General features: G+C 41.6%; 1 protein-coding gene across 5 annotated transcripts in view; it reads right to left on the bottom strand.

Annotated features, from left to right (window-relative positions):
• Positions 1–25,446, bottom strand: part of LOC115090469 (cyclin-dependent kinase 17-like) — a 434,720-nt gene that overhangs the window by 118,229 nt on the left and 291,045 nt on the right. For all 5 annotated transcript variants that reach the window (XM_029599597.1, XM_029599598.1, XM_029599599.1 and 2 more), the window contains 2 exons: positions 17,481–17,537; positions 7,796–7,910 (listed from right to left, as the gene is read on the bottom strand). In XM_029599597.1, the coding sequence (XP_029455457.1) occupies positions 7,796–7,910; positions 17,481–17,537 (172 nt within the window). The remainder of the gene's footprint in view (positions 1–7,795; positions 7,911–17,480; positions 17,538–25,446) is intronic.

Raw genomic sequence — 25,446 nt, 5'->3', positions numbered from 1 at the left:
ATATATCCCAAGAACTGTCCATCAGGTATCACTGTTGTATGCTATCAGAGGATCCCCCGATCTTCCAATTCATTTCTGGTCCTCCCCCCCCCTCCGGGAGCTGTGAATGCTGCTAGAAGACAGCAAGAGCATTATTTTACCCTCTCAAACACTAGAATGTCTAATCCCATTTGAAAGGGAGATGGAGTAACAGAGCTATAAACACCTGCCTCCTGAAGGGCAGTAACCCAATATGATGCTGGTAATGACCAGCTGTTGAAGGAGCAGACATCTGCAATAGGTCTCCACTTTCAACATGCAGACATGCAATCTGTACATACTGGATGTTAGTGTATCCCAGCACATTATTAAGACTCAATATCACTCAGAGCAGTGTGTATACCAGATATTAGCATATCCCTTCACACATAACCAAAATTAAAAAACATGCAGGACATCACGTGTATACCAGATGTTAAAGTAACTCCTGGCATGTAAAACATCTTATCCAAGTAATGATTATCAAAGAAAATCAGATCAAGCACTATTACAACTGTAAAACAAAAAGTAATGAACCAAAGAATATCAAAAACAGGGAGAAAGTAAAATAAAGATTTCAAACATTTACAAGTAAGGAGCATTCATATATTATGGCTAGGATGACATGTGATTTACATGTTTTAATAATCAATTCCAATACAAATATCTGTCAATGCTTTTGTAGAAATTTTTCAAATGCAAAAATATGAGTCCCTATTAATCCAATGTGATTTAATAGAAGTGACAAAAAAGAATTGCCCAAATTCACAATTCAAGTCCTAACTAAAGTCCCATGAAATTAAAAAAATAACTTATCTAAAACTATATAGTGATTAAAGACTCAGTCTCATAATCAGCAGTACAGACCCAGTGTAAATCCTGACCCAGGTAAGTTTTAACAATCACAGCCTGCCTTGAGGAATAACAACCCACTGTAGTCTCCCAAAAACTGAGCTGAGAAAAATATGCTGAGAAAATCCTATTTTTTTTTTGTGTAAATATGACACATAGCCAACCAATCATAGCCCAGAAAGTGGCCATATGATAGTCATATGAATCAAGAGAAGTCCTAGTCACAAAAATGCTCTGAATTGTCCTCAGTGGACAAGCCGTAACTATGATTTTTTTCTTCTTTCATTGGCTCATGCAATATTACTCCCATAAATCACAGCCAATGATGCTATTGAAAAGGCATGTGGACTCTCAAAGCAGAAGTAAAAAGAAAAAAAAAAAAAAGAGACATCCAAATAATTAACCGAACTGAATAAAATTATCAGTGTCATCAGTGAGTACTATGAGTGTAAACTGACAAATTTTTCAAGCAATTCCTTTGAAAATAAATCTTTTTGACTGATTCTAAAAACAAACACAACAGAATATATCACTCAACACTGAAATGCAGTCCTGATAGCTGCACAGTATCTAACAGGAAGATCTATTTCTGTTCTAAGTAGGACAAAAGACACTCCATGTTCCCACCATGGTCAGTCACCCATGCTTGATCTAGCACAAAATAGCACACATCTTCAAAAGCTTGCTGTCTTAAACAATAACCTACCATTGGTGCTTTATAGCCAGTTTGTTCATTTGTACACAACTTATATATAATCAATCAGTCTCATAAGTAGTATTTGCTTCATCTTTCCCATACAAAAAATGAACAAGGACAATGTAGAATACACTACAAAATTAGAATTACAATCTGTTAGATGACATATTATTCCATCTGTCCTCCAAGGTTGGAATAATGACCGCACAGAGGGCTGACACCTTTGTAACCAGTTGGGAAGATCTCAGTTCAGCAGAGACTATTATGTCCCATATATTGCCACCTTGAGACAAAGCAATCAGAACAGATTCAGAAAAAACAATGTTCTCCTAGAGTATTACAGTCTTTTCTAATAATCTTGCTAAGTTTTGAGAAAAAGGTAAAACACAGGTGAACTGTGTTTTGCTAAATGCACAGGTCTGACTTTAAAGAACAGATTCTCTATTTGGTAAGAGAACTCATTTAAATGTCTGTTTCATATTATACTCAGAGTAATTCTTTTCCAAAAATCTCATTTTTAGTTATTCTGTGCTCTTTCTGTGTTCCATCGTGGAGAAGCCAAGCCTCAGTACCTTCCTGGTATGAGCTGCCACAAACAGATCATTTCAGGTATGCTTCACTCAAAAAAGATTCTGTTTATTACATTCTTATTCAAGGATTTCTCATGGAGTTTCAGGTGGTATCTGAGTCTGGCTAGACTTTTTTTTTTCTGCTGGGTACATGGCTCTAAGGGTTGTCCCATGAAAGATGACTTATTTCCACACAGATAGTTTCTAAACACTAGAGGATGGCATGTGCTCCTTTCTGTTAGTTCTGGTAGAATATGGCTACATGTTTATCTGAACAAAGACAATTTTGTTAGGCACCTGATTTCTGAAAGCCCTTAAAGTACTTAGAATTGCCTGTAGATCCACTAGATTGATGTGCAACCTTTTCTCCTGGAGTTACGAGGGGCCTTGGATGCGAAGCCTTTGTGGGTGAACTACTCAGTCTGAGCAGGAGGTATCTATAGTTAGAATAATTTGGTGAACAGGAATTTGAAAGGGTAAACCCAGAATCAAATCGAAATGTCAGAGCCGCAGGGTCCTTGGCTCAACCAGCTGCACTGCTGCAACAGAGTTTTTCTTCTTTGTTTGAACCTGAAGGGAGGTCTATATCTCTGGAGAATGCGGCACCTATACCTTTTGCTGCAACAGGAGCCCAAGTACATTCCATCCTAACTGCTACGTCTTTATCCTGTGAAACTGAGTTCTCCTTGGAAAAACCTGCAGTCTTTACACTTGAGCTATATTAGGCTATATTAGGCTTAGGCAAAGTTTTGACAAAGAAATTGCCTCTATTTCTTCGAACAATGTGATCATGGAACAAAGAATTGGAAGTTCAGAAGCATTCAGGATTGAAATTGAGAATCATCTGTCTAAGGTTGATAACTCAGTTAAATAGTTGGAGGAGTCTAGCAGGCAATCAAGAATAACGTAGTTCTTGCATCTAAGTTGGAAAATTTAGAAAATCCAGTTAGGTGCAGAAATCTATGTCTAATTAATTTTCCTCGTCTTCCTTTGGTTATTTTATTTATTATTTAAAAAGTTTTATAATCCACAATCTCCTACAATTGATTGATACAGAGTACAATATTAAATACACAGTATAGTTATACCCCTGGACATGTTTAAACGTTGTTTAAAGCTCCTTTCCACCAATTTCCAAAATATATTATTATCTGCCAGCCCTCACTAAGTGTGATGGAGTGGAACCGCACAGTGAATTAACTCCTATTTCAGAGGACAGTTTAAATTTGACTGATATTTTGGAGACGTTTGATAAAGATTTGGCAAAACCATTTACATGGATGGCAACATTTGCTTTGGACCCAGACAGAGATTGGTTATTGAGACATTTCTTTAAACATCATGGTGAACTCTTTCTTAAGTTTCGGATCAATATATTTCCAGATGTAGCTACAACTACTCAAAGAAGGAAGAAAACGTTTCTGTTAATGAGACATAGAGTTTTACAACTTGGAGCAACTTTCTCCCTTATGTTCTTATGCAAATATTTAGTTAAATATAGGAAAATTGGTTCTTACCTGCTAATTTTCATTCCTGTAGTACCACAGATCTGACCAGACTCCTGGGTTTTGCCTCCCCTCCAGCAGATGGAGACAGAGAAAGTTTTATTGACATTGCTACATAATACGAAGTACCACCTGCAGTCCCTCAGTATTGAACTGTACACTCAAGCCAGATGAAAAAACAAAAGTAATACCTTAATTAACTAACCTCTCCCGAATGAGCAGTGGGAAGAGGAAACCTGGAAACGCCAACTGTGTCGTCCCCCCCCCCCCAACCTTGTGTAGGACCAACTAAAAACCTGTGCCATTCTTCAGAGTTATCACAACAAACAGATCGAGTGGAGTCTCCAATTCACTCTTTCCTCCAGTGGGCAGGAACTGTGGACTGATGTGTGGTACTACAGGAATGAAAATTAGCAGGTAAGAACCAATTTTCCTTTCCCTGTACATACCTAGATCAGTCGAGACTCCTGGGAAGTTCCAAAGCTTCCCTAAACAGGGTGGGACTGCAAGAGTCCCGCCTCTGGGGCCTAGACATCCAAACAGTAATACCTGGCGAAGGTGTGCAATGACGTCCAAGTAGCCGCTCTACAGATCTGTGGTGAAACTTGCTGACACTCGACCCAAGAGGCCACCTGAGTAGAATGCGCCCTTAAGCCCCTCCGGAACAGGACGACCTTGACAGATATATGCAGAGCTAACAGCCTCTTTCAACCACCGTGCAATGGTGGCTCTTGATGTCTTATGACCCTTCTTTGCAACACTCCATAGCACAAAAAGATGATCCGACAAGTGGAAGTTGTTTGTAACCTTCAGGTGGTGTAATAAAGCATGCCTCACATCTAACCGTTGCAACTCTTTAGCACGAGGCATCGCAAGATCCGATGTTGAGAAGGATGGAAGGTCCACTGAATGATTCAAGTGGAATGAGGAAACCACCTTCGGCAAAAAGGACAGAACCATTCTCAAGGAAACTCCTGCATCTGAAATTCTCAAAAAAGGGCTCACTACATAAGGCCTAAAGCTCGGATATTCAGCAAGCCGAACAAATTACCACCAGGAAAACCATCTTCAAAGTGAAATCCTTCATAGTAGCTCACTTCAGGGGTTCGAACGGAGACTCACACATGCTCTTAAGGAATACATTAAGGTTCCAGGACGGACAAGGTTTCTGAACCGGAGGACGCAAATGTTTAGCTCCCCGAAGGAAATGCACAATGTTTGGATGTGCCGCCAGAGATACTCCACGAACCTTGCCACGAAGGCAGCCTAAAGCCGCCATCTGAACCTTGAGGGAATTAAAAGACAGACCTTTAACCAATCCCTCCTGCAGGAAGGCTAAAACATCCACCACCGAGGCTCATCAAGGATCCACCTTCTGCCCAGTACACCAAGACTCAAACACTTTCCATACTCTCACATATGCCAGTGAAATGGAAGTCTTTATAGGCCGCAAGAGGGTAGCGATAACCCCTTCTAAATAACCCTTAGTCCTTAATCGCTCCCTCTCAAAAGCCAAGCTGCTAGACAAAAGCGATTTACCTGATCCAAACAAACGGATCCCTAGCACAGCAGATTGGGCAGATGCACTAGTCGCAATGGACTGTCCACTGCCAGGTTGACTAAGTCCACAAATAACAGACCACTCTGGGGCAATGAGTACCACTTCACCTGGATAGACTTCTATGCGATGCAAAACCTTGCTGATCAACGTCCAAAGCGGAAAAACATACAGGAGGACCCCCTCAGCCAAGGGAGAACTAAGGCATCCACTCCTTCTGCTCCTCTTTCTCTTCACTGACTGAAGAATCATGGGGCCTTGGCATTGTGGAAAGTCGCCATTAAATCCATGCTCGGTGTGCCCCACCTTCGACAGATGATATATACCGCTTCCTCTGATAGCTCCCACTCGCCGGGATCTAGCTGATGCAAGCTCAGAAAATCTGCTTGCATATTGTCTGTGCCTGCTATGTGGGAGGCCACTAACTGCTCCAGGTGCTGTTCTGCCAAGCAAATTAACTCTCGGGCTTCCTGAGCCAATGCCAGGCTTTTGGTGCCCCCTTGTCGATTGATATAAGCCACAGTTGTCACATTGTCCAACAAGACCCTCACCGGCTCTCCTCTCACCAGGGGCAGAAATGCCTGAAGGGCTAAGTGTAGAGCTCTCGTTTCCAAGCGATTGATGGACCAATAGGCCTCCGCCAACCACGACCTTGCATAGACTAGTTCTGGCACACCGCTCCCCACCCGGAGAGACTGTCATCAGTGGTGATGATCGTCCAGGTCGGGATTTCCAAGTCCACACCCCACCTTAACTTGTCTGGCATGAGCCACCAAGAGAGACTGGATCGAGCAAACTCCGTAAGGGAAAGCAGAATCTGAAACTGCTCTGACAACGGGTCCCAGCGGAATAGTAAAGCTGACTGCAGAGGCCTCATATGAGCAAATGCCCATGGAACCAACTCCAAGGTGGAAGCCATAGACCTGAGAACTTGCAAATAATCCCATACCCTGGGTACTTGCTCCTGCAATAATCCACGAACTTGCTTTTGCAACTTGGAAATCCGGTCTTCGGTGAGGAAAACCTTCCCCACTTTGGTATCAAAACGTGCCCCCAAGAATTCCAAATCCTGGGAAGGAACCAGATGACTTTTGCTCAGATTGACTATCCAACCCAGAGAGCGCAATCAGTCGAGGACTATATCCACTGCCTTCCGACAAAGGATTTCCGACTTGGTCTGAATCAACGAGTCGTCCAGATAAGGATGGACCAGGACTCAGTCTCCGCAGTGCCACTTCCACCACGACCATAACCTTGGTAAAGGTCCTTGGCGCCGTCACCAGACCGAAAGGCAGGGCGCAAAACTGAAAATGCTCCCCCAGAATCATGAATCTCAGATGACTGGGCTGGATACGCTACTGGCAATTTTCCTGTTTATCTCCCAAGGACAGCTTTAGCGGCAATAGTGCCATGTGTGAACATGATCAGTTGGTGGAGAGTCCACTGGAGTACTAAAAGCAGAAGCACCCTTTTCATAGCCACAGCACTGCTCTCTCTGGCAGGGAAGGACCCCGGGAAACTGCATAGCTATGTCCCTTCAAAGCCGCTGCCATGCCTCTGAAGTGGCAATGTCCTGTATGACTACACAACCCTAAAGCAGCCCTATCAGCTCCACCTCAAACAGTGCCATCTACAACTCTAGGGTTGGCCTGACAGGAGAGCTGATATCTTCCACAACTCTTTGAAGATCAGAGTTGAAGGCTGTGGACTGGAGAACTGGAGACCAGCACAGTGACATCATAGTCTGGGAGACTGAGTTCACCTTCAGATGTGGCCTCTTTGGTTGTTGCAAAGCTCCTGTACCTCCATGCATTCAGAGCTGTGAAGTGAAGAAATGAAGGGCAGAGGATCGGCATACAAGAGTGGAGAGGAAGGGCATAATGCACCAATTACACCTTTTGGCTGTTCACAATCTTATAAAAACTTTGTTGTGACTAATTGCTGCAGGCTCTATGCTTTGCCCCAGCCTCACTGTCCCTTGTACTGCATGGTATCCAGGTATGAAATTTTGCTCTATATCATGCATCTCAAGATAAAAGAGAAGATGAATGTTCCATGGTAGATACAATGAATACATTAAACACAGTAAAAACTTGGAAATCTGATGTAAGTTGGTAACTGATATTTTAAATCCTTAAAAAGTGGCAATCTCAAACATGATTCTTGACCAGGAGGCTTAAAAAATATTGTATAGTTGAAAAATTGGCAGCTGGGCCATATACAACAGCACAGACCCCGCACATACCCTATGCCTCTGCAGTGCATTAGAATGCAGTTTGGAAGTACATAAAATTTCTGTAATTCAAACACCAATTTAGACTGTAAGCTCTTTTGAGGAAGGGACTTCTGTGAATTCTAATAATACTGTGAGCCACCTTGAGCATCAGTTGGAAAGGTAGGCTAAAAGTCATAAAAATTATTATTAATTACCAAAATATACATCTAATTACTATTCTACTAAGACATGTTATTTGCTATCTGGATGGATTAGGGTGTGTGTGTGTGGTGGGGGTGTAATTATGAAAGCATATACATGGTCGGAGTCATATTACCAGAACTCAAACAGCTCTGGATTAATAGTATAAGCATGTGTTACCTTCTCTGATAGCAGTGCAAGGGGCTCCTTCTTCATGCTCCAATCGAATCTCCTTCAGTGCCACCAGGTTATCAGTGAGTTTACTTTTGCCCTTATACACTGTTGCATAAGTCCCCTAAACAAAACAGGACAAATCTAATTTTTAAAAGGCAGTAGATTTCTGAAACAATACAACTCATTCATCAATAAATGCAGAAAGGATCCTTTGGCAAACTGATGAAGGGCAGTAGTTGAAATTCTGCAACACAAAATCCTGATGACAAATTTAAGAACTCATGGTTTCCCAAATAAGGATGTTCAAATAGGATTTGAAGTAAAATAAAACAAAAACAAAACAGTGCTTCCTTACTCTGTGCAGATAATGCAACATTCAGCTAGACAGCTGCTGATGTAGTGGTCTGTGGGATGCTGCTCAGAGGATTAACTGAGTAAGTCTTTGGGTTTACTTCAGATTCAGTTTAGAGTCAGGTTGCAAAGAAAGCTGCTTGATTTCTAAGAATTATATATAAACTTAAAGGGGTGATCTTGGCCAAGTCACTTCATCTTCTGCTACTTCTGATACAAACTTAAGATCTTATTTACTAAGCATTTTTCCTATAGAGATAGAATTTGGAAAAAGCTTTAGTAAATGGGGCTCTTAGAGCTGGATTTTCTAAGGTCGCAGACCTTAGAAAATCCAGCAGTAACTGGAGGCGAAGCAGGAGGCGGGCTGGCTTTCGCACCGAATAACTACATCATCAAAGGTGTAGTTATTCGTCGCGAAACTGACGGCGATAAGGGTCCTTACCTTTCGCCGCCAGCGATGTCTGCGCAGCGTCGGCCCCGGTGCCCCCCCCCCCCCCCCCCCGACTCCTCCTCTTCCGGGGCCGACTCTGTCCCAACTCTGCCCCCATTTAGTGATCGCACGCGAAAAGTCTCTTTTCGCGTGCGATCGCTTTTGAAAATGACCCCCTTAGTTTGTGAACCCTTTGAAGATAGGAAATATCTACTGTACCTGAATGTAACTCACCTTGAGATACCAATGAAAAGGAATGAGCTAAGTTTAAGAAAAAAATGTATTTATTTTTTTTAAAGTGTGAGAGCTCACTATAGGGAAAGTGATGATTGTATGAGAAGAAAGACGATGAATCCTGGATCGGCTACCTACCAGCATTCTAGTCGGATGCAAACAGTAAATGAAGTGACTGTATTCTAAGTTTGTTCTGTTCTGCTATAAAGAGAATGAATTAATGGCCCTTCCTCAGTACCACAACAGTGCTTCATAAGCAAAGGACAATTCCCCTACACCACAGACTGTTCCTTGCTTAATAAGTAAAATCTGAAGAAGAAGAAAGAAAGAAAGAAGACTAACAGCTTTGAACAGTGGGTCAAATTAAAATAATTCCGAGATGAACACTCACTAATTAATTACAGTAGTGGGTGTGGACAAATTAAAAAATACAAAATACAAAAATAGCACTCTTAATTAATTAATTTTTTAATTTTTAAATTGTCCACACGCACTACTGTAATTAATTAGTGAGTGTTCATCTCGGAATATTTCTCATTCAAGTTTTAATTCGACCCATTTTTTAGAGCTGTTATTCTTTTTTTACATTCTACTTATTATGCAAGAACAGCCCGTGATGTAGTGGAATTGTCCCTTGCTTATAAAACTTACTAAAACCCATACAAAGCTCACAAAGCTTCACGGAATCCAGATTCATTTACTCTTGGTTCAGCTGAGTATACACTGATGTCCATTAATAGCACTCTTAGTAGTTTTTTAAATATTTTTTAATTTGTCCACACCCACTACTGTAATTAATTAGTGAGTGTTCATCTCGGAATAGTTTTAATTTGACCCACTGTTCAGAGCTGTTATTCTTCTTTCCTCTTTTTTACATTTTACTTATTAAGCAGAACAGTCTGTGGTGTGGTGGAATTGTCCTTTGCTTATGAAGCACTGCTGTGGTACTTTGGACATACTTTAAGGAGGTTCGAATTTTGGCAACCACCAGTACTTTTTATTTTTTATTCAATTTATCGCTTTCATCGATTCTCTAGAGATTCTTGATATTGCACCTGAACATTTGTTTATGCTAGTTCACTAATCCACGTTCCCTAATCTCTAGGCACTTACAGCCACAGTTGCAAGGGTTGTAATAAATAATGTAGTTACACTTTGCGCATCCCGATATAATTTATTTTTATTATTCTTGCTCTTCACTGGGGTCTAAGGAAGTACATATAAGCATAGATCCTCTATTTAGATAGTACTTGATCAGTACCCAATTAAAGAATCGAGACTAGGTTATTGATAGCTCCCACTGGTTTTGTTATTATTTTTTGTTTTTTTATCTGTTGCACATCCATTTATATAAAACTAGCAACTGTACCCGTTCTACACCCGGGCGGCGAGCCTTTTTATTGGCACATATGCTCTTGTATGGAAGCGTTAGCTGAAAAGGAAAAACAAAATTGTTTTCACCCAGGGCAAGGGACGTGGAGGCACATTTGCTAAAGCCAGGGCTGGCAAAAGTTTATTTACCAAGCTGTCTCTCGTACTCCCCCACACCCACATTCTCTCTCACCGGCATCCCCCTCCCCTCATATAGGCTCCCTCTCTCTGAAACCCACACTCAAGCATCTCCCCACTCACCCTCTCTTACCTCCCATGCTCTCTCTCACACCCTTCCCACCCCCCCCTCTTACCAACCATGCTCTCTGTCACCCCCCGTCTCTCACACACACATTCTTTCTCACCGACATCCCCCCATGCTCTCTCTCACACCCTCCTGCTCTCTCTCACCCTCCCCGTTACACATTCTCTCTCACCGGCATGCTGCGGGACCCGCGCTGTTCGTGGTGAAGATGAAGGCCCAGTGCGCCATTCGCAGCGAAGATGAAGGCCCCGCACGCCGTTGGTGGCACACGGGGGCTTTCCATTTTCATCTTGAACAGAAAATAGCAGCGGAGACCTCAGCATGCCGCAAACGGAGCGCGTCCCGCGGCACATGCTCCGTTCGCAGCGAAGATGAAGGCCCAGGCACGGTGATCGCGGCACACGGGGGCCTTCCCTTTTCGCTGCGAATGGAGCACTACGCCTTCATCTTCGCCGCGAACGGAGTGTGTGCCGCGGGACGTGCTCCGTTCGCTGCATGCTGGGGTCTACGCTGCAGTTTTCTGTTCAAGGCGAAAATGGAAGGCCCCCGTGTGCCGCCAATGGTGCGCCGGGCCTTCATCTTCGCTGCAAATGGCTATTTTCTGCCTGTCCCACGATGGCCGCTGCCCTTCCGGTTTTGAATAGTCTTCCAGCGAGGGAGGAAATCGGCGAGGTGAGGGAGTAAATCTGCGGGAAGGAGGAATTCTGCACAAAATCTGCATTCCGCAGTAGCGCTGAATTCCCCCAGGAGTACCTCTTGAGGCTGGTGTTGTGACATGGTCGCTGTACGGCGTGTTTGAGCCTCCAAGGCGGCCAGGGAGCCGTCTGCGCGAGCACTGACGGACACACTACCAAGCCCGAAATATTATGGATTTATATAATTTTTAAAGAATTTGCTAAGTAAGAAAATTTCAGTAAATATATTTATTATTGATTCACTTCAAGTATGTAATATATATTTATAATTGCCCACGGGTTACTTTATTGTAGAATACAAGCCCCCAGTGTTATCTTATCTGGTTCTACTTGGATATATGTATGATTTTGACACATGACAAAATGGTGGCAATTTTAATTTTAAATATCAATTATTAAATTGCTTTATAAGCTACCGGAGGAAAGTGCTGTTTAACACCCAGATCTAGTGTTACTATATACATGGATACTTTAGTCTTGACAATATTTTTCTTGATGATGTTTATGCCGACATCTTTGTTCCTTTTTTATGTATATTAATTAAGGTAAAAGATTGAATTTGTGGATTGTTCTATGAAAACGCACAAGACAGAATTAAGGAGACTGCCTTAAAAGTCGTATTTACCATTATAGGTTTACCCTCTCTCTTAACTAATCAAGGCTGTTACCCACCTATCTTTGCAGAACCTTTTGTCTCATTTTTTATGCGTGTATCTCTGTATTCTATAAATTTGGTCTGAATGGTCTATTGATTTAATATTTATGAATTTATTTATTTGTCGAACATGTATCTTATGATTTTATATTATTTACATTATTGTGGAATGTAAACAAGTTATTCATGTTTTATATGTTTAACTTTTATGTATTATGTTTTATTGATTTATATTCACAATAGCCCCTGAAGCAGTTCGATATAAGAGCGAAACTCGGCCTGAGTTGGGCTTTTTACGACGTTTTGTGTTAATAAAGAATCCCTGGTGTTGTACCCATCTTCTACTTCTGGTCCCGACTTGGATCGGCTTCTGTTTTGTTTCTTGGGACCTTCCTCAGAGGGCCTCGATTTGACACCCATATACATAATAGAGATATCAATAGAGCTGTCCAGGCAGAAGGCTAAAATTCACCACAGAGATAGCAAAATTGCTTACCTGTAACAGGTGTTCTCAGAGGACAGCAGGATGTTAGTCCTCACACATGGGTGACATCATCAGATGGAGCCTTGATGTGGAAAACATATATCAAAGTTTCTATAACGTTGACTAGGCACACTGAGCATGCCCATCATGCCCATGCATCCATGCGGGGTCCCTCTTCAGTCTTGTAACATAGATTTAAGATTAAAAATAAAAATAGGAGAAACCCAACTCCGCAGGGTGGCAGGCGTGTTTTGTGAGGACTAACATCCTGCTGTTCTTGGAGAATACCTGCTACAGGTAAGCAACTCTGCTTTCTCCGAGGACAAGCAGAATGGTAGTCCTCACACATAGGTGAATCCCTAGCTATAGGCTGCACCTAACACAAAAAGGGGACCAACAGACACCTCTGTTACCTCTGTTACCAACAGCACCGGTGCTGTTGGTAACAGAGGGGGAGACAGCCTGAACCCAAACGGGCCATAGGTTGGGAGAGTTGGGTTCTACACCTCAACAAGTTCTGAAGGACAGACTGGCCAAACCAACTGTCATGTTGGCTGTCCCTATCCAAACAGTAATGAAATGTGAATGTGTGGAGCCTTGCAGATCTCCTCCCACAGGAATTGCATGCAAGTGGGCCACTGTCACCACACTTCCAGGTCCCCCGCTGACCCAGCTGCTCCACCTACCCAAGTGAAATAGGTCCTCCGCCCGGGCTTAATGCTGACAGCCCGGGCAGAATGCAGCAGAACAGCTAGAGTCAGCGGCACTAGCAAGCATGTGTGTTTGACATCCTGTGTGTGTGTGTGAGATAGCATGTACGTGAATGATTGAGAGTCTGTATATGTGAAAGAGAGTATGTGTGTGAGAGATAGCATGAATGTAAGTTTGTGTATTGAGAACCTGTATGTGTAAGTTTGTGATTGAAAACCTGTTTGTGTGAAAAAGTATATGTGCGTGATTGAGATCCTTTGTTTGTGAGAGAGGTCATGTGTATGTATGATTACGAGCCTGTGTGTATAAGTAAGAGAGAGAGCATGTGTGTCTGTGTGAGATTGAGAGCTGGTTTAGGTGAGGGAGCATGTGAGTATGTGATTGAGAGCATGTGTGAAAGTGAGAGAAAGAGAGAGAGAGCATATTTTTTTGACTTTTTTGACTTTTTTGACTGGGTAACCAAGGAATTGGATCGAGGAAGAGCGCTTGATATCATATACTTGGATTTCAGCAAAGCTTTTGATACGGTTCCGCACAGGAGACTGGTGAATAAAACCAGAAGCTTAGGAGTGAGGGCCGAGGTGGTGACCTGGATTGCAAATTGGCTGACAGACAGAAGACAATGTGTGATGGTAAATGGAACCTTCTCTGAAGAGAGAGCGGTTTTAAGTGGTGTACCGCAAGGATCGGTGTTGGGACCGGTCCTGTTCAATATCTTTGTGAGCGACATTGCGGACGGGATAGAAGGTAAGGTTTGTCTTTTTGCGGATGACACGAAGATCAGCAACAGAGTGGACACGCCGGAAGGAGTGGAGAGAATGAGATGGGATCTAAGGAAACTGGAAGAGTGGTCGAAGATATGGCAGCTCAGATTCAATGCCAAGAAGTGCAAAGTCATGCATATGGGGAGTGGAAATCCGAATGAACTGTATTCGATGGGGGGGGAAAAGCTGATGTGCACGGAGCAGGAGAGGGACCTTGGGGTGATAGTGTCTAATGATATGAAGTCTGCGAAACAATGCGACAAGGCGATAGCAAAAGCCAGAAGAATGCTGGGCTGCATAGAGAGAGGAATATCGAGTAAGAAAAGGGAAGTGATTATTCCCTTGTACAGGTCCTTGGTGAGGCCTCACCTGGAGTACTGTGTTCAGTTCTGGAGACCGTATCTACAAAAAGACAAAGACAAGATGGAAGCGGTACAGAGAAGGGCGACCAGGAAGGTGGAGGATCTTCATCGCATGACGTACGAGGAGAGATTGAAGAATCTAAATATGTACACCCTGGAGGAAAGGAGGAGCAGAGGTGATATGATACAGACTTTCAGATACTTGAAAGGTTTTAATGATCCAAAGACAACGACAAACCTGTTCCGTAGGAAAAAAATCAGCAGAACCAGGGGTCACGATTTGAAGCTCCAGGGAGGAAGATTCAGAACCAATGTCAGGAAGTTTTTCTTCACGGAGAGGGTGGTGGACGCCTGGAATGCCCTTCCGGAGGATGTGGTGAAGACCAGAACTGTGAAGGACTTCAAAGGGGCGTGGGATAAACACTGTGGATCCATAAAGTCAAGAGGCCGCCAATGAAGAGTGGGTGACTCACCAGAATGACAGCTACTGCCTGGAGACAATACCCTTATTCAATAAACATACACATGCTTACTGTGACTCCAACATCGCTCTAAGCTTCAACAGTAAGAGGAAATGTGGAAAAATGGATTTACACTCACAAAGAGGGGAGTAGCTGGCTTGTTACGGCGGTTACTACCCCAAACCAAATAAGCCTGATACTTCACCTTCAATGCATATACAGCATAGTTCTCTGCTTCAACGACAGGGGAGAAGAAAAAAGGGTTCGCACTCACAAAGCGGGGAGTAGCTGGCTTGTTACGGCGGTTACTACCCCAAACCAAATAAGCCTGATACTTCACCTTCAATGCATATACAGCATAGTTCTCTGCTTCAACGACAGGGGAGAAGAAAAAAGGGTTCGCACTCACAAAGCGGGGAGTAGCTGGCTTGTTACGGCGGTTACTACCCCAACCAAATGTGTCTGATACTTCACTTTCGGTGCATATCCAGCATGGCTCTCTGCTTCAACGGCATGGGAGAGGACTGATACATCACGCATTTCCAGCATAGCTCCCTGCATTTCCAGCATAGCTCCCTGCTTCAACAGCAGGGGAGAAGAAAAACAACCAATAAGGACTGTATAACATAGTCTGGGTAAAACAAATAAGCATGGGTGTAGCTTGCTTATTGCGGCGGTTACTACCCCTACTACCCCTAACTAATCAAGCTAGATATTTCAATGGTGGGGGAGGAAGGTAAATAGAACCAAGAGCTAAGAGAAACAGATAAGTATGAGAGAAAAATGTGTGAAGCTTGCTGGGCAGACTGGATGGGCCGTTTGGTCTTCTTCTGCCGTCATTTCTATGTTTCTATGTTTCTATATTTGTAAGCATGTGAATAATAGTCTGTGTGTGAGAGAAAAAGACAGCATGTATGTGTGTGATTGAAAGCCTGTGAAAAGCGTGAAAAGATAGACAGCATGTGTGTAAATTTGTAATTAAGAGCCTATATAAGTGAGAGAGAAAAAGCATGTGTATATGTGAGCGATTGAGAGCCAGTGAGAGAGAGAAAGAGAGAGGGGAAAGTTGCAAGCAAACCATTCCTCCTCCTGCTAATTCAAAACAATCTCAGGGCACATGGATATCAAACGTTCCCAGGTATGCAGAGCAAAAAATGTTTTGTATCCTTATTATTTTTCATTACTGGGTCTTTGTGTCTGCTATTTTGAAATATTTTATTGGTATCTAGCTGTTTTGAAATAATTTGTTCTTTTTGTTAGTATGGTTTTGCTGCTATTGATTTTATATTTTTTGATTTGTTTTAAAGGACTGGTGATGTTTCTTTTTTTCCTTTATTACACTGCATACAGAGATTCTGGCTTGTTGCAGTTTCCAATTCAGTTTTTGTCTGCATGCTTCTAGTTATGCGTTTTGGTCTCTTTATTCTTTGTTAGGTGAGGGTCAGCACATGTGATTCAGGTGAGGTTTTCTGCTGGCGTGTAGTTTGTGTAGGGCTCTATAGCAGCTTGACTTGGTCCATTTTCCTAATAGGAGATGTATTGGTGTCTTAAGGCCTGGTGTAATATTTTCAGCGTTGCCTTTACTTAGGTAAGGTGGTTACTGTTTAAGTGCTGTAAATTTGTACTGTTTTGGTGTGGGCTGTTTACTATTTATGCAATTTCTGTTCAGACAGAATACGTATCTTTTATTCTTAACAATAAAAATAATACTGGACCTTTATTTTTTATTTCCACCTTGAATTGTAATGAGCAGTGTGTCACACATGTGAGCGTGGTCTGTCAGATGTGTCACGATGGGAAAAAGGTTGAGAACCACTGCATTACGTTATTTAGCTCCCGGACAGAACATATTTAAATCAGCTGATCAGCATGAAAATGCATTCTTAATCAGCTCATCCATACCCTAAACTAAGCAAATCAAATAACACAAATTGCTTGAAAAACTGCAAGCCACGTTATGTGAATGGAAGTTAGTTACAACTCAAGATTGGTTCCTGATAATGACGGTGGTATATTTAAATGCTTTACAATGCTCTGTACATAGGAGATTATTTGTAGAGAAAGGCAGAGAAAGAAACTCAGAGATTGATGCAGAGAAGGACCTGTGTCTGAGTGTTTGTAGTAGCCGTTCTTATTTGCAAATTGAAAAATAATAGAAAAACAAATTGTGAGATTGTTGAACCAGTGATTATACTACGGAACTAATATAAGGCTATTGAAGGCAAGTGTCGGGTGATTCCATATTTTGTATAATGGTCCTTAACAGGAATAGCATTTCCTGTAAAACTAGGTATTATAACTATGAAATCTGTGGTATGGATCTTTAGTATAATTATTTCTGTTCTTCCTTAGTTGGATTATTTTTAGTATTATTTTTACCATATCTACCATGCCACAATTGCACAATGGCTGAAAAAATTCTTGAAGTTGCTCCTTGAAGACAAAAATGTTCTTCATTTCAATATATGGTTTCTGTGATTTTGTTCTGCTGATCTTTTCTTCTATAGTCTCTTTCTTTACTTATTCTCCATTAGGTAGCTAGAATGCACAGATTCTAGTAAGCACCATTTTTTTCATATCTGCCCACATAAAAATCAAGGACTGAAATGCCATCTTACAGCTGACAAGGTAGGAAAACAACTGTCTCTGGAAGGGTTTTCTTGCCCATCACTTAATGTTGACACAGAGATAGAACTGGTAATCCTTCCCCCAGGTTAAAGCCTTCCAAGGGTGAATCAGCTCTAGGAGGAGGGGACATGAGTCAGTCCTCTTGTATGACTGTACTGAGCACTAGAGATATCCAGTTGACTGACTTAGCTCTTAATAATTCAACTGACATGTACACACTTATTGCAATATGGACAGGATCTGTATCCATCTAGAATCAAGAAATTAAATAAAATCTTACCTCGCCTAATTTATCCAGCTTGATGTAAGTCTCTAGTTTTCCAAACCCAATTTCTGACTGCAACAAGAACAAGTTTTAAAAAATTGTTAGAAAATTGTTCAGAATCTTATGATTTTTTTTAAAACTAAAAACAGGTAAAGATGTAATTTTTTTAATTCTAATGCTAGATCAAACTTTGCAAAAGGAGATGTTTAAGCAAACAACATTCAAGTCACAGTAAAGCATTCAAACTGCTGTACCTGTGAGAAACTAGAACTTGACCAAACACTAGAATAAATCCTTCTCCAAGGTTTAAAGGTGGCAGAATACTATACTGTGTGAATGACCTAATGAAGGGATACTGAACTTGAGAGAGATGGTGGATGCGGTCAGAATCTGAGCCAAAAGAAAGATCATTAGCAAATTAATACTATCCCAAGGACACAACTGCTAATTCAAACCAGGACAGCAAAACCAAATCAAATTCAATCTTTGCTGCTCTTTATCGAGCCCTTTCTCCTGCATTAATGACAGGTTAAACCTGCAGTCTCACAGTTAGGCTATTCTGCCTGTCTGGTGTCCTGAACCTGAATTTCTGATCTCTTGACACTGTGGTGAGGCGATCACACCAGTTGGATATTCTTTCCAACATGGTTTCCAGACACTATTTAAAAGGATAGTCTTACATCTTTTAATACTGTGTCTGATGTTAAAGTCTGCAAGGTACCAAGGGAGACAGAGAGCCACACCAACTCACTGTTTAGGGCTATGGAATGGAAATGTGAACAAAGGGAAACACATGTAAAAAAGTGATTTGAAATAAAAAAAACCCACTGATATTTAGCACTAATTATATGGATAAATAAGGACTTATCCAGCTAAGTGGCAGTTTCTAAATATCAGACTATGTTCAGCGGCTACTACTTAGCTGGATAAGTATTTATCTGGCTGAGTAGCTAGCCGGATATCTTGGGGCAGGCAATGAGCAGATCAAGGCAGGGCAACTTATCCTGTTATCCTAGTCAGATAAATACCTATATTCAATTTTATCCAGTTAAGTTAACCAGATAAGTTAGATCTGCTCAATAGCAGGTCTAACGTTATCTGGAAATAACTTATCTGATTAACTAGAACTTATCCAGTTATATTCAGCAGCATTGCTGTGTAGCTGAATATTCCTAAGTTAGCTGGATAAGTTATATCCAGATAATTTACATAATTGGATATCTTTGAATATTGGGCCTAGAATGTTTCCAAATTGAATCTGGATTTTTTTTGTAGATTGTGAAAAGTTTTATGGGACTAATGTTAAGAATGATGCTAAAATTATGCTATACATGTGCAAGACAGACCACAAAAGTGTCCCTTCTTCATATGTGACCAATGTGGTTTTAAATGTTCAAGTGCATAATTATCTTTGGATCATTCTTACACTGCTCCAATAAAAGGTAACAACCTACAAAAGCATCCTATTTTTCCAGAACTAATAGTGTTACTAGAACTGTATACTCATAGAATGGAAAATGCAATCTTTACCATGTTTGTTACTAGTAATCTGTAAACTATCATTTAAAACAGCCATGACACCTGAAGACTGGAAGTGGTAAATGCGTTGCCAATTTTTAAAAAGAGCTCCATGTGTGATTTGGGAAACTACAGACCAATTAGCCTGCTATTGGTGCCAGGCAAAATAGTAGACGTCATTCTTAAAAACAAAGTAACTGGCCTTATTGATAGATATGGCTTACTGGGAAGAGTCCACAAATACCACAAAGGAGCAGGAGCTGCACTCAGCAATATAAGTGTACACAAGAAAAGTGCAGAAAACACTTGTAGGTCCGAAGATTTATCAATTCAAACATCAAATTTATTAGTAATTCTTATATGGCAACTCCACTGGGTTTATAACAACATTTCAGCGGGTCCCCCGACACAGACCCGTGTTTCACTATCAGGCTGCGTCGGGAGGGACAGACATCTTTAAACAAGCATTCGTATGCTTTTGTATATCAATACGGCGAAACACGGGTCCGTGTCGGGGGACCCGCTGAAATGTTATTATAAACCCAGTAGAGTTGCCATATAAGAATTACTAATAAATTTGCTGTCTAAATTGATAAATCTTCGGACCTACAAGTGTTTTCTGCACTTTTCTTGTGTACACTTAATGGGAAGAGCCAACATCATTTTAGCAAAGGGAAGTCTTGTCTTACCAATCTTTTGGAGTTTTTTTGAAGGTGTAAATAAAAATGTAGATAAAGGCAAGCTGGTTAATATAATGTTTTTGATTTTCAAAATGAGAGATTCCTCAAAAAATTAAAAAGTCATGGGATAGTAGGCAATGTCCTACTGTGGACTGGTAACTGGTTAAAAGACCAGAAACAGAGGGCAGGACTAAATGGTCATTTTTCCAAATGGAAGAAAAAGTCCTTAGTGGAATATCACAGGAATCAGTACATGGACCTGTACTGTTTAACATATTCATATATGATCTGGAAAAGTGAACAACAACTGAGATGATCAAATTTGCAGATGACACAAAATTATTGAAAGTTGTTAACACAACAGCAGATTGAGCGGTACTGCAGAACATAAGACCATAAAACATAACATAATGGATCAGACCAAAGGTCCATCAAGCCCAGTATCCTGTTTCCAACAGTGGCCAAGCCAGGTCACAAGTACAAACATAGCAGATTCCAAGCTACTTATCCCAAGAATAAGTAGTGGATTTCTGCAACTCCACCTTAATAATGGTTAAAGCAGAGTTGCTTACCCGATCAGGTGTTCTCAGAGGACAGCAGGATGTTAGTCCTCACATGTGTGACTTCATCGGATAGAACCCCGATAGGGCAAACTTATGTCAAAGTTTCTAGACTTTGACTTGGCACACCGAGCATTCACAGCATGCCCTAAACCACGCATCCACAAGGGGTCCCCTCTCCAGGCTTATAACATAGAATTATATAAAAACAAAAAAAGGAGAAATGGAGAAATTACTTCCCTGATAATTTCGTTTTCCTTAGTGTAGACAGATGGACTCAGGACCAATGGGTATAGGGTGCTCCTGATAGCAGTTGGAGACAGAGTCAGATTTCAATCTGACATCAGCACTACATATACCCCTGCAGGAAGCTCTGCTCTTCAGTATTCTCCTTGAAAAGCAATTGTGGATATATGTGTGTTTGAATAACTTGATTAACTTAATTAACTTGAACTGGTTGACATGAATTTTAGCTGGAAACCGCCACTGCACTCAACCGAGAAATGCCGACACCCGGTAACTATGGGTGTCCTAACTAGAGGTAAAGAGTGGCTTACCCGTGCTTGTCTTGCTCTCGGGGATTGTCACCCAAGGCTTCCGTATTCTGAGGCAGCCGTGGGCAGGATACTGAGTCCATCTGTCTACACTAAGGAAAACGAAATTATCAGGTAATTTCTCCATTTCCTAGCGTGTAGCAGATGGACTCAGGACCAATGGGATGTACAAAAGCTACTCCCGAACCGGGCGGGAGGCTGGCCATGGCCCACTTAGTACTGCCCTTGCAAATGCTGTGTCCTCCCGGGCCTGAACATCCAGGCAGTAGAACCTCGAGAAGGTGTGAATGGAGGACCATGTCGCCGCCTGACAGATCTCGGCGGGTGACAGCATCTTGGTTTCTGCCCAGGACACTGCCTGGGCTCTGGTGGAATGGGCCTTGACTTGTAGAGGTGGAGGCTTGCCTGCCTCTATGTAGGCTGCCTTGATTACTTATTTGATCCAGCGGGCTATGGTTGCCCACGAGGCCGCTTCCCCTTGTTTCTTCCCGCTAAGAAGGACGAATAGGTGGTCCGTCTTTCGTACTGATTCCGATCTTTCCTGGTATCGGACTAGGAGTCTGCCGACGTTAAGATGGCGAAGGAGACATGAGTCTTCCGAGTCCTTATGCTCGTCTGGAGTTGGCAGCGAGATGGTTTGGGTGGAAATGAGAAACCACCTTTGGAAGGAAGGAGAGGACAGTGCGTAGCTGTATGGATCTCGGTGTCAATCTGAGGAACGGTTCCTGACAGGATAATGCTTGAAGTTCGGAGATGCGACGGGCTGAACATATTGCCATTAGGAATGCAGTCTTCAAGGTCAGGAGCTGTAGGGACAGACCATGTGAAGGTCTAAAAGAGGCTCCCGCTAGGAAGTCGAGTACTAGATTGAGATTCCATAGGGGTACCGGCCACTTTAGAGGTGGTCGGATTTGCTTGACCCCTCTCAGGAAACAGGAGACATCTGGATGGGAAGATAGACTGATGCCGTCCACTTTGGCTCTGAAGCAGGCTAGTGCGGCCAGGTGAACCTTGATGGAGTTGAGACACAACCCCTTCTTCAAGCTGTCCTGCAGAAATTCCAGGATCATGGGAATTTTGACTGTCCGCAGAAGGATGCCATGGTCTTCACACCAGGCTTCGAATATTCTCCATATTCATATGTAGGTTAAAGATGTGGAAAACCTGCATGCTCGGAGCAAGGTGTCAATCACTGCCCCCGAGTATCTGCTTTTTTTCAGGCGAGTCCTCTCAATGGCCAGACTGTAAGCGAGAATCAAGTTGGGTCTTCGTGGAGGATCGGTCCTTGCTGGAGCAGGTCCTTGTGTGGAGGTAGACGCAGAGGATTCCCCTCCAGAAGTCTTCGCATGTCTGCGTACCACTAGCTCCCTGTGGTGTTCTATCTTGCGGATGATCCCGCCCAATAGTGGCCATGGCGGAAAGGCATACAGCAGGTCTTCCTGTGGCCAGGTCTGGACCAGGGCGTCGATCCCCTGGGATTGTGGTTCTCATCTGCGGCTGAAAAACTTGGGGACTTGGGCGTTGGACCGGGTTGCCAGAAGATCCATGGCTGGAGTTTCCCAGTGGTCTATTATTAGCTGGAAGGCTGTGGTTGACAGTCTCCACTCCCCTGGGTCTAGACTTTCCCTGCTGAGGTAATCCGCAGCGACATTGTCTTTTCCTTTGATGTGGGCGGCAGAGATCCCTTGCAGGTTTGCTTCTGTCCACGCCATTAGGGGGTCTATTTCCAGGGACACCTGTTGGCTTCTGGTTCCTCCCTGTCGATTGATGTAGGCCACTGTTATGGCGTTGTACGACATGACTGACAGATTCGCCAAGGAACCCAGTGATGCTGTGAGACCCGGATGGGGACCCGGAAGCCCTGCAGGCTGAAAGTGCTAGCGAGGAGAGCCGGCTAGGGAGTTTTCCATCAGGAGAAAGTGGCATGGAAGAACAGCCCGGAGGGCATGAAGCTAACTTTGGCAGCCCAGACAGAGGCGAATTGGAGCTGAGTCAACCGGGGAGCACATCCATGCCTCAGCAGTTAAGTTTAAAAATTTCCTCTTATTGTCCACAAAGACCAGGACAAATAACTCTAGAATCACTATGGGAAACTATGGTTGAGCTTGAGAACCTGATGATAAAACAGATTGAGCCACTTAAAATTAAAATTGACGACCATGAAGCTCAAATTAAATCTTTAGAAAATACGGTGAAAGTTATTAATCGTCATGAAACTGAGAAGTACTACTTGATTCTGTGAAATATAAGCAAGAACACATGGTTAAAGATAATTTGGTTTTGCTAAATAAAATTGAGAATATGGAGAACTTATTAAAAAACAAGAATCTTCGAATAATTAATTTCCCTAAAGTCTCTCACATAATACCAAGAGACACGTTTAACAAATATTTACAGGAAAATTTGAAAGTATCTTCAGACCAAATTCCACCAATCACACGAGCATTTTATGTTCCTGTGAGAGATGTTTTAAGAAAGGCGTCTGGTGAGACTCCTGGTCCTATGAAGGAACCAGGTAAAGAAAAAAATGGAGCTGTAGGTTTGAACCTTACAGACTTTTTGGAAACATCAGATCAAACCCATACTGAACCAGCTACCTTGATAGTTAATTTTGCTTTGGAAATGGACAAGGAATGGATTTTGAAGTTATTTTTTAAACATCATTCCGAAAAATGTATGGGTATGCAAGTCAGGATATTTCCAGACGTGTCTAAATCCACGCAGAAAATGAGGAAGAAGTTTATGATATTAAGGCCCCAGAATTTACAGATGGGAGCAACTTTCACATTAAGATTTCCTTGCAGATGTTTAATTAAGTTTAAAGATAAATATTTCCTCTTTTTCTTGCCATCCCAATTAACACAGTTTTTGTGTGATAATTCTGAAACATAGCGTGTTTGAGCACTCATGACTTAGCTTCAATGCCTTGATAATGTCTGAGTTAGTCCCACCTCATATTATTTAGATAAGCTCCTGCCGTTGCTAAGTTTAAAAATTTAACATATGATTATGATTTAAGATGACCACTTGGATCCCATATTGTGGACTTGAAATGTTTACATAAGATGTTGAAATTTCTTTTTATTTTTCTTTATGATAAGTTACAAAAGTATGCATTTGATTTATTGTCAAGAGAATTATCTTGATATATTTGTTAAAAATTAATAAAGATTAAATTAAAAAAAAACTAATATATACCTGCAAAAATGAGTCATTTTTTTTTCAACTGATTTTCTCCTTTTTGTTCTTGTCATAATAAACCCTGCTAAATTCCTAGGAAAAAATAAAGAACAATTAAAACCAAAAATGAAGGTCCCTACCAATGAGGAATGCTAAAGAGATTAGGGCTGTTTAGCTTTCAGAAGAGACAACTGAGGAGGAATATGATAGAGGTCTATAAATCATGAATGGAATAGAGCAGGTAAATGTGAATCAGTTATTTATTTTTTCAAAAAATTCAAGAACTATGGGCATGCTATGAAGTTAGTATGAGCACATTTAAAACAAATCAGATAAAATTTGTTTTCACTCAATTCGCAATTAAGCGCTGAAATCCATTGTTGGAGGATGTGATACAGGCAGTTAGCATAGCTAGGTTTAAAAAAGGTTTGGACAAGTTCCTGGAAAAGTCAATTAAGTGTTATTAACAAGATAGACTTGGGGAATGCCACTACTTATCCCTGGGCTTTAGTAGCATGGGATCTATCTACTGTTTGGGATCCTGCCAGTGGCTGGATAGGTCACTGTTGGAAACAGGATTCTGGACTTGATAGACTCTCAGTCTGACCCTGTATGGCAATTCTTTATGCTCTTATGTAGAAACTTAGGATGTGTGCGCAGAGCCACCCTATTATGGAAAAACTTGGTATAAGCAGATAAGTCATTATTGCCTGGAGCTCACTGATTCTGCATGCTTATGTGACTGCAACCAGAATATGATTTTCCAGATAAAGTACTTCAGCACACGGGAGTCTAGCAGCTCAAAGACAGCTTTCATCAGCTGGGTCAATACTATAATGACACAGTGGGAGGCTTCAAATGAATACCATAGCCACAAAAAATGTCACAATATCATTATATATATCTTTATTAACAAGCTTATTATTAATTATAATGTATATGTCGCATGTGTTATCTGGATTAGATATAAATTATAATGTGTATGTCGCATATGTTGGGTTAAGCATATTTTATATTTGTATAAAATAAGCTTGTTAATAAAGATATATATAATGATATTGTGACATTTTTTGTGGTTATGGTATCTATATGATATTTGTGCCCCATATTGTTACCTTTGGTGTTATATTACCGTAAAGGCTTCAAATGAAGCCAGCCCCACATGAATTGGACAACTAAAGGCTGTGCAGAGATGGGTGTACCTTCTACAATGTGGCAATAAGCATCAACTGCATTAAGATTAAGTTTGACTTGATCTTAAGACTTCACTCTGAAAGATGTAGAATGTAAACAAGAAATTTTTGTGTAAGCAACAAAAAGGATCTAAGGCTTTTTTCTAACACTAAAAGGGATCCACTTTGACCTATAGAACTTCCTTATGGAGTCCTTCCTGGAATCCAGAACACCACAAGACACATCCTCAGTAAGAGATTGTAGATTACCTTCTCAATATCCAGCCTGTGAGGGACAAAGATCTAACGATGGGATG

This window comes from Rhinatrema bivittatum, chromosome 4 (assembly GCF_901001135.1).
Source record: "Rhinatrema bivittatum chromosome 4, aRhiBiv1.1, whole genome shotgun sequence".
Lineage (NCBI taxonomy): Eukaryota > Metazoa > Chordata > Amphibia > Gymnophiona > Rhinatrematidae > Rhinatrema > Rhinatrema bivittatum.
Note: the sequence above shows the minus strand (reverse complement) of the source record. Positions and strands in the feature narration are given on the sequence as shown.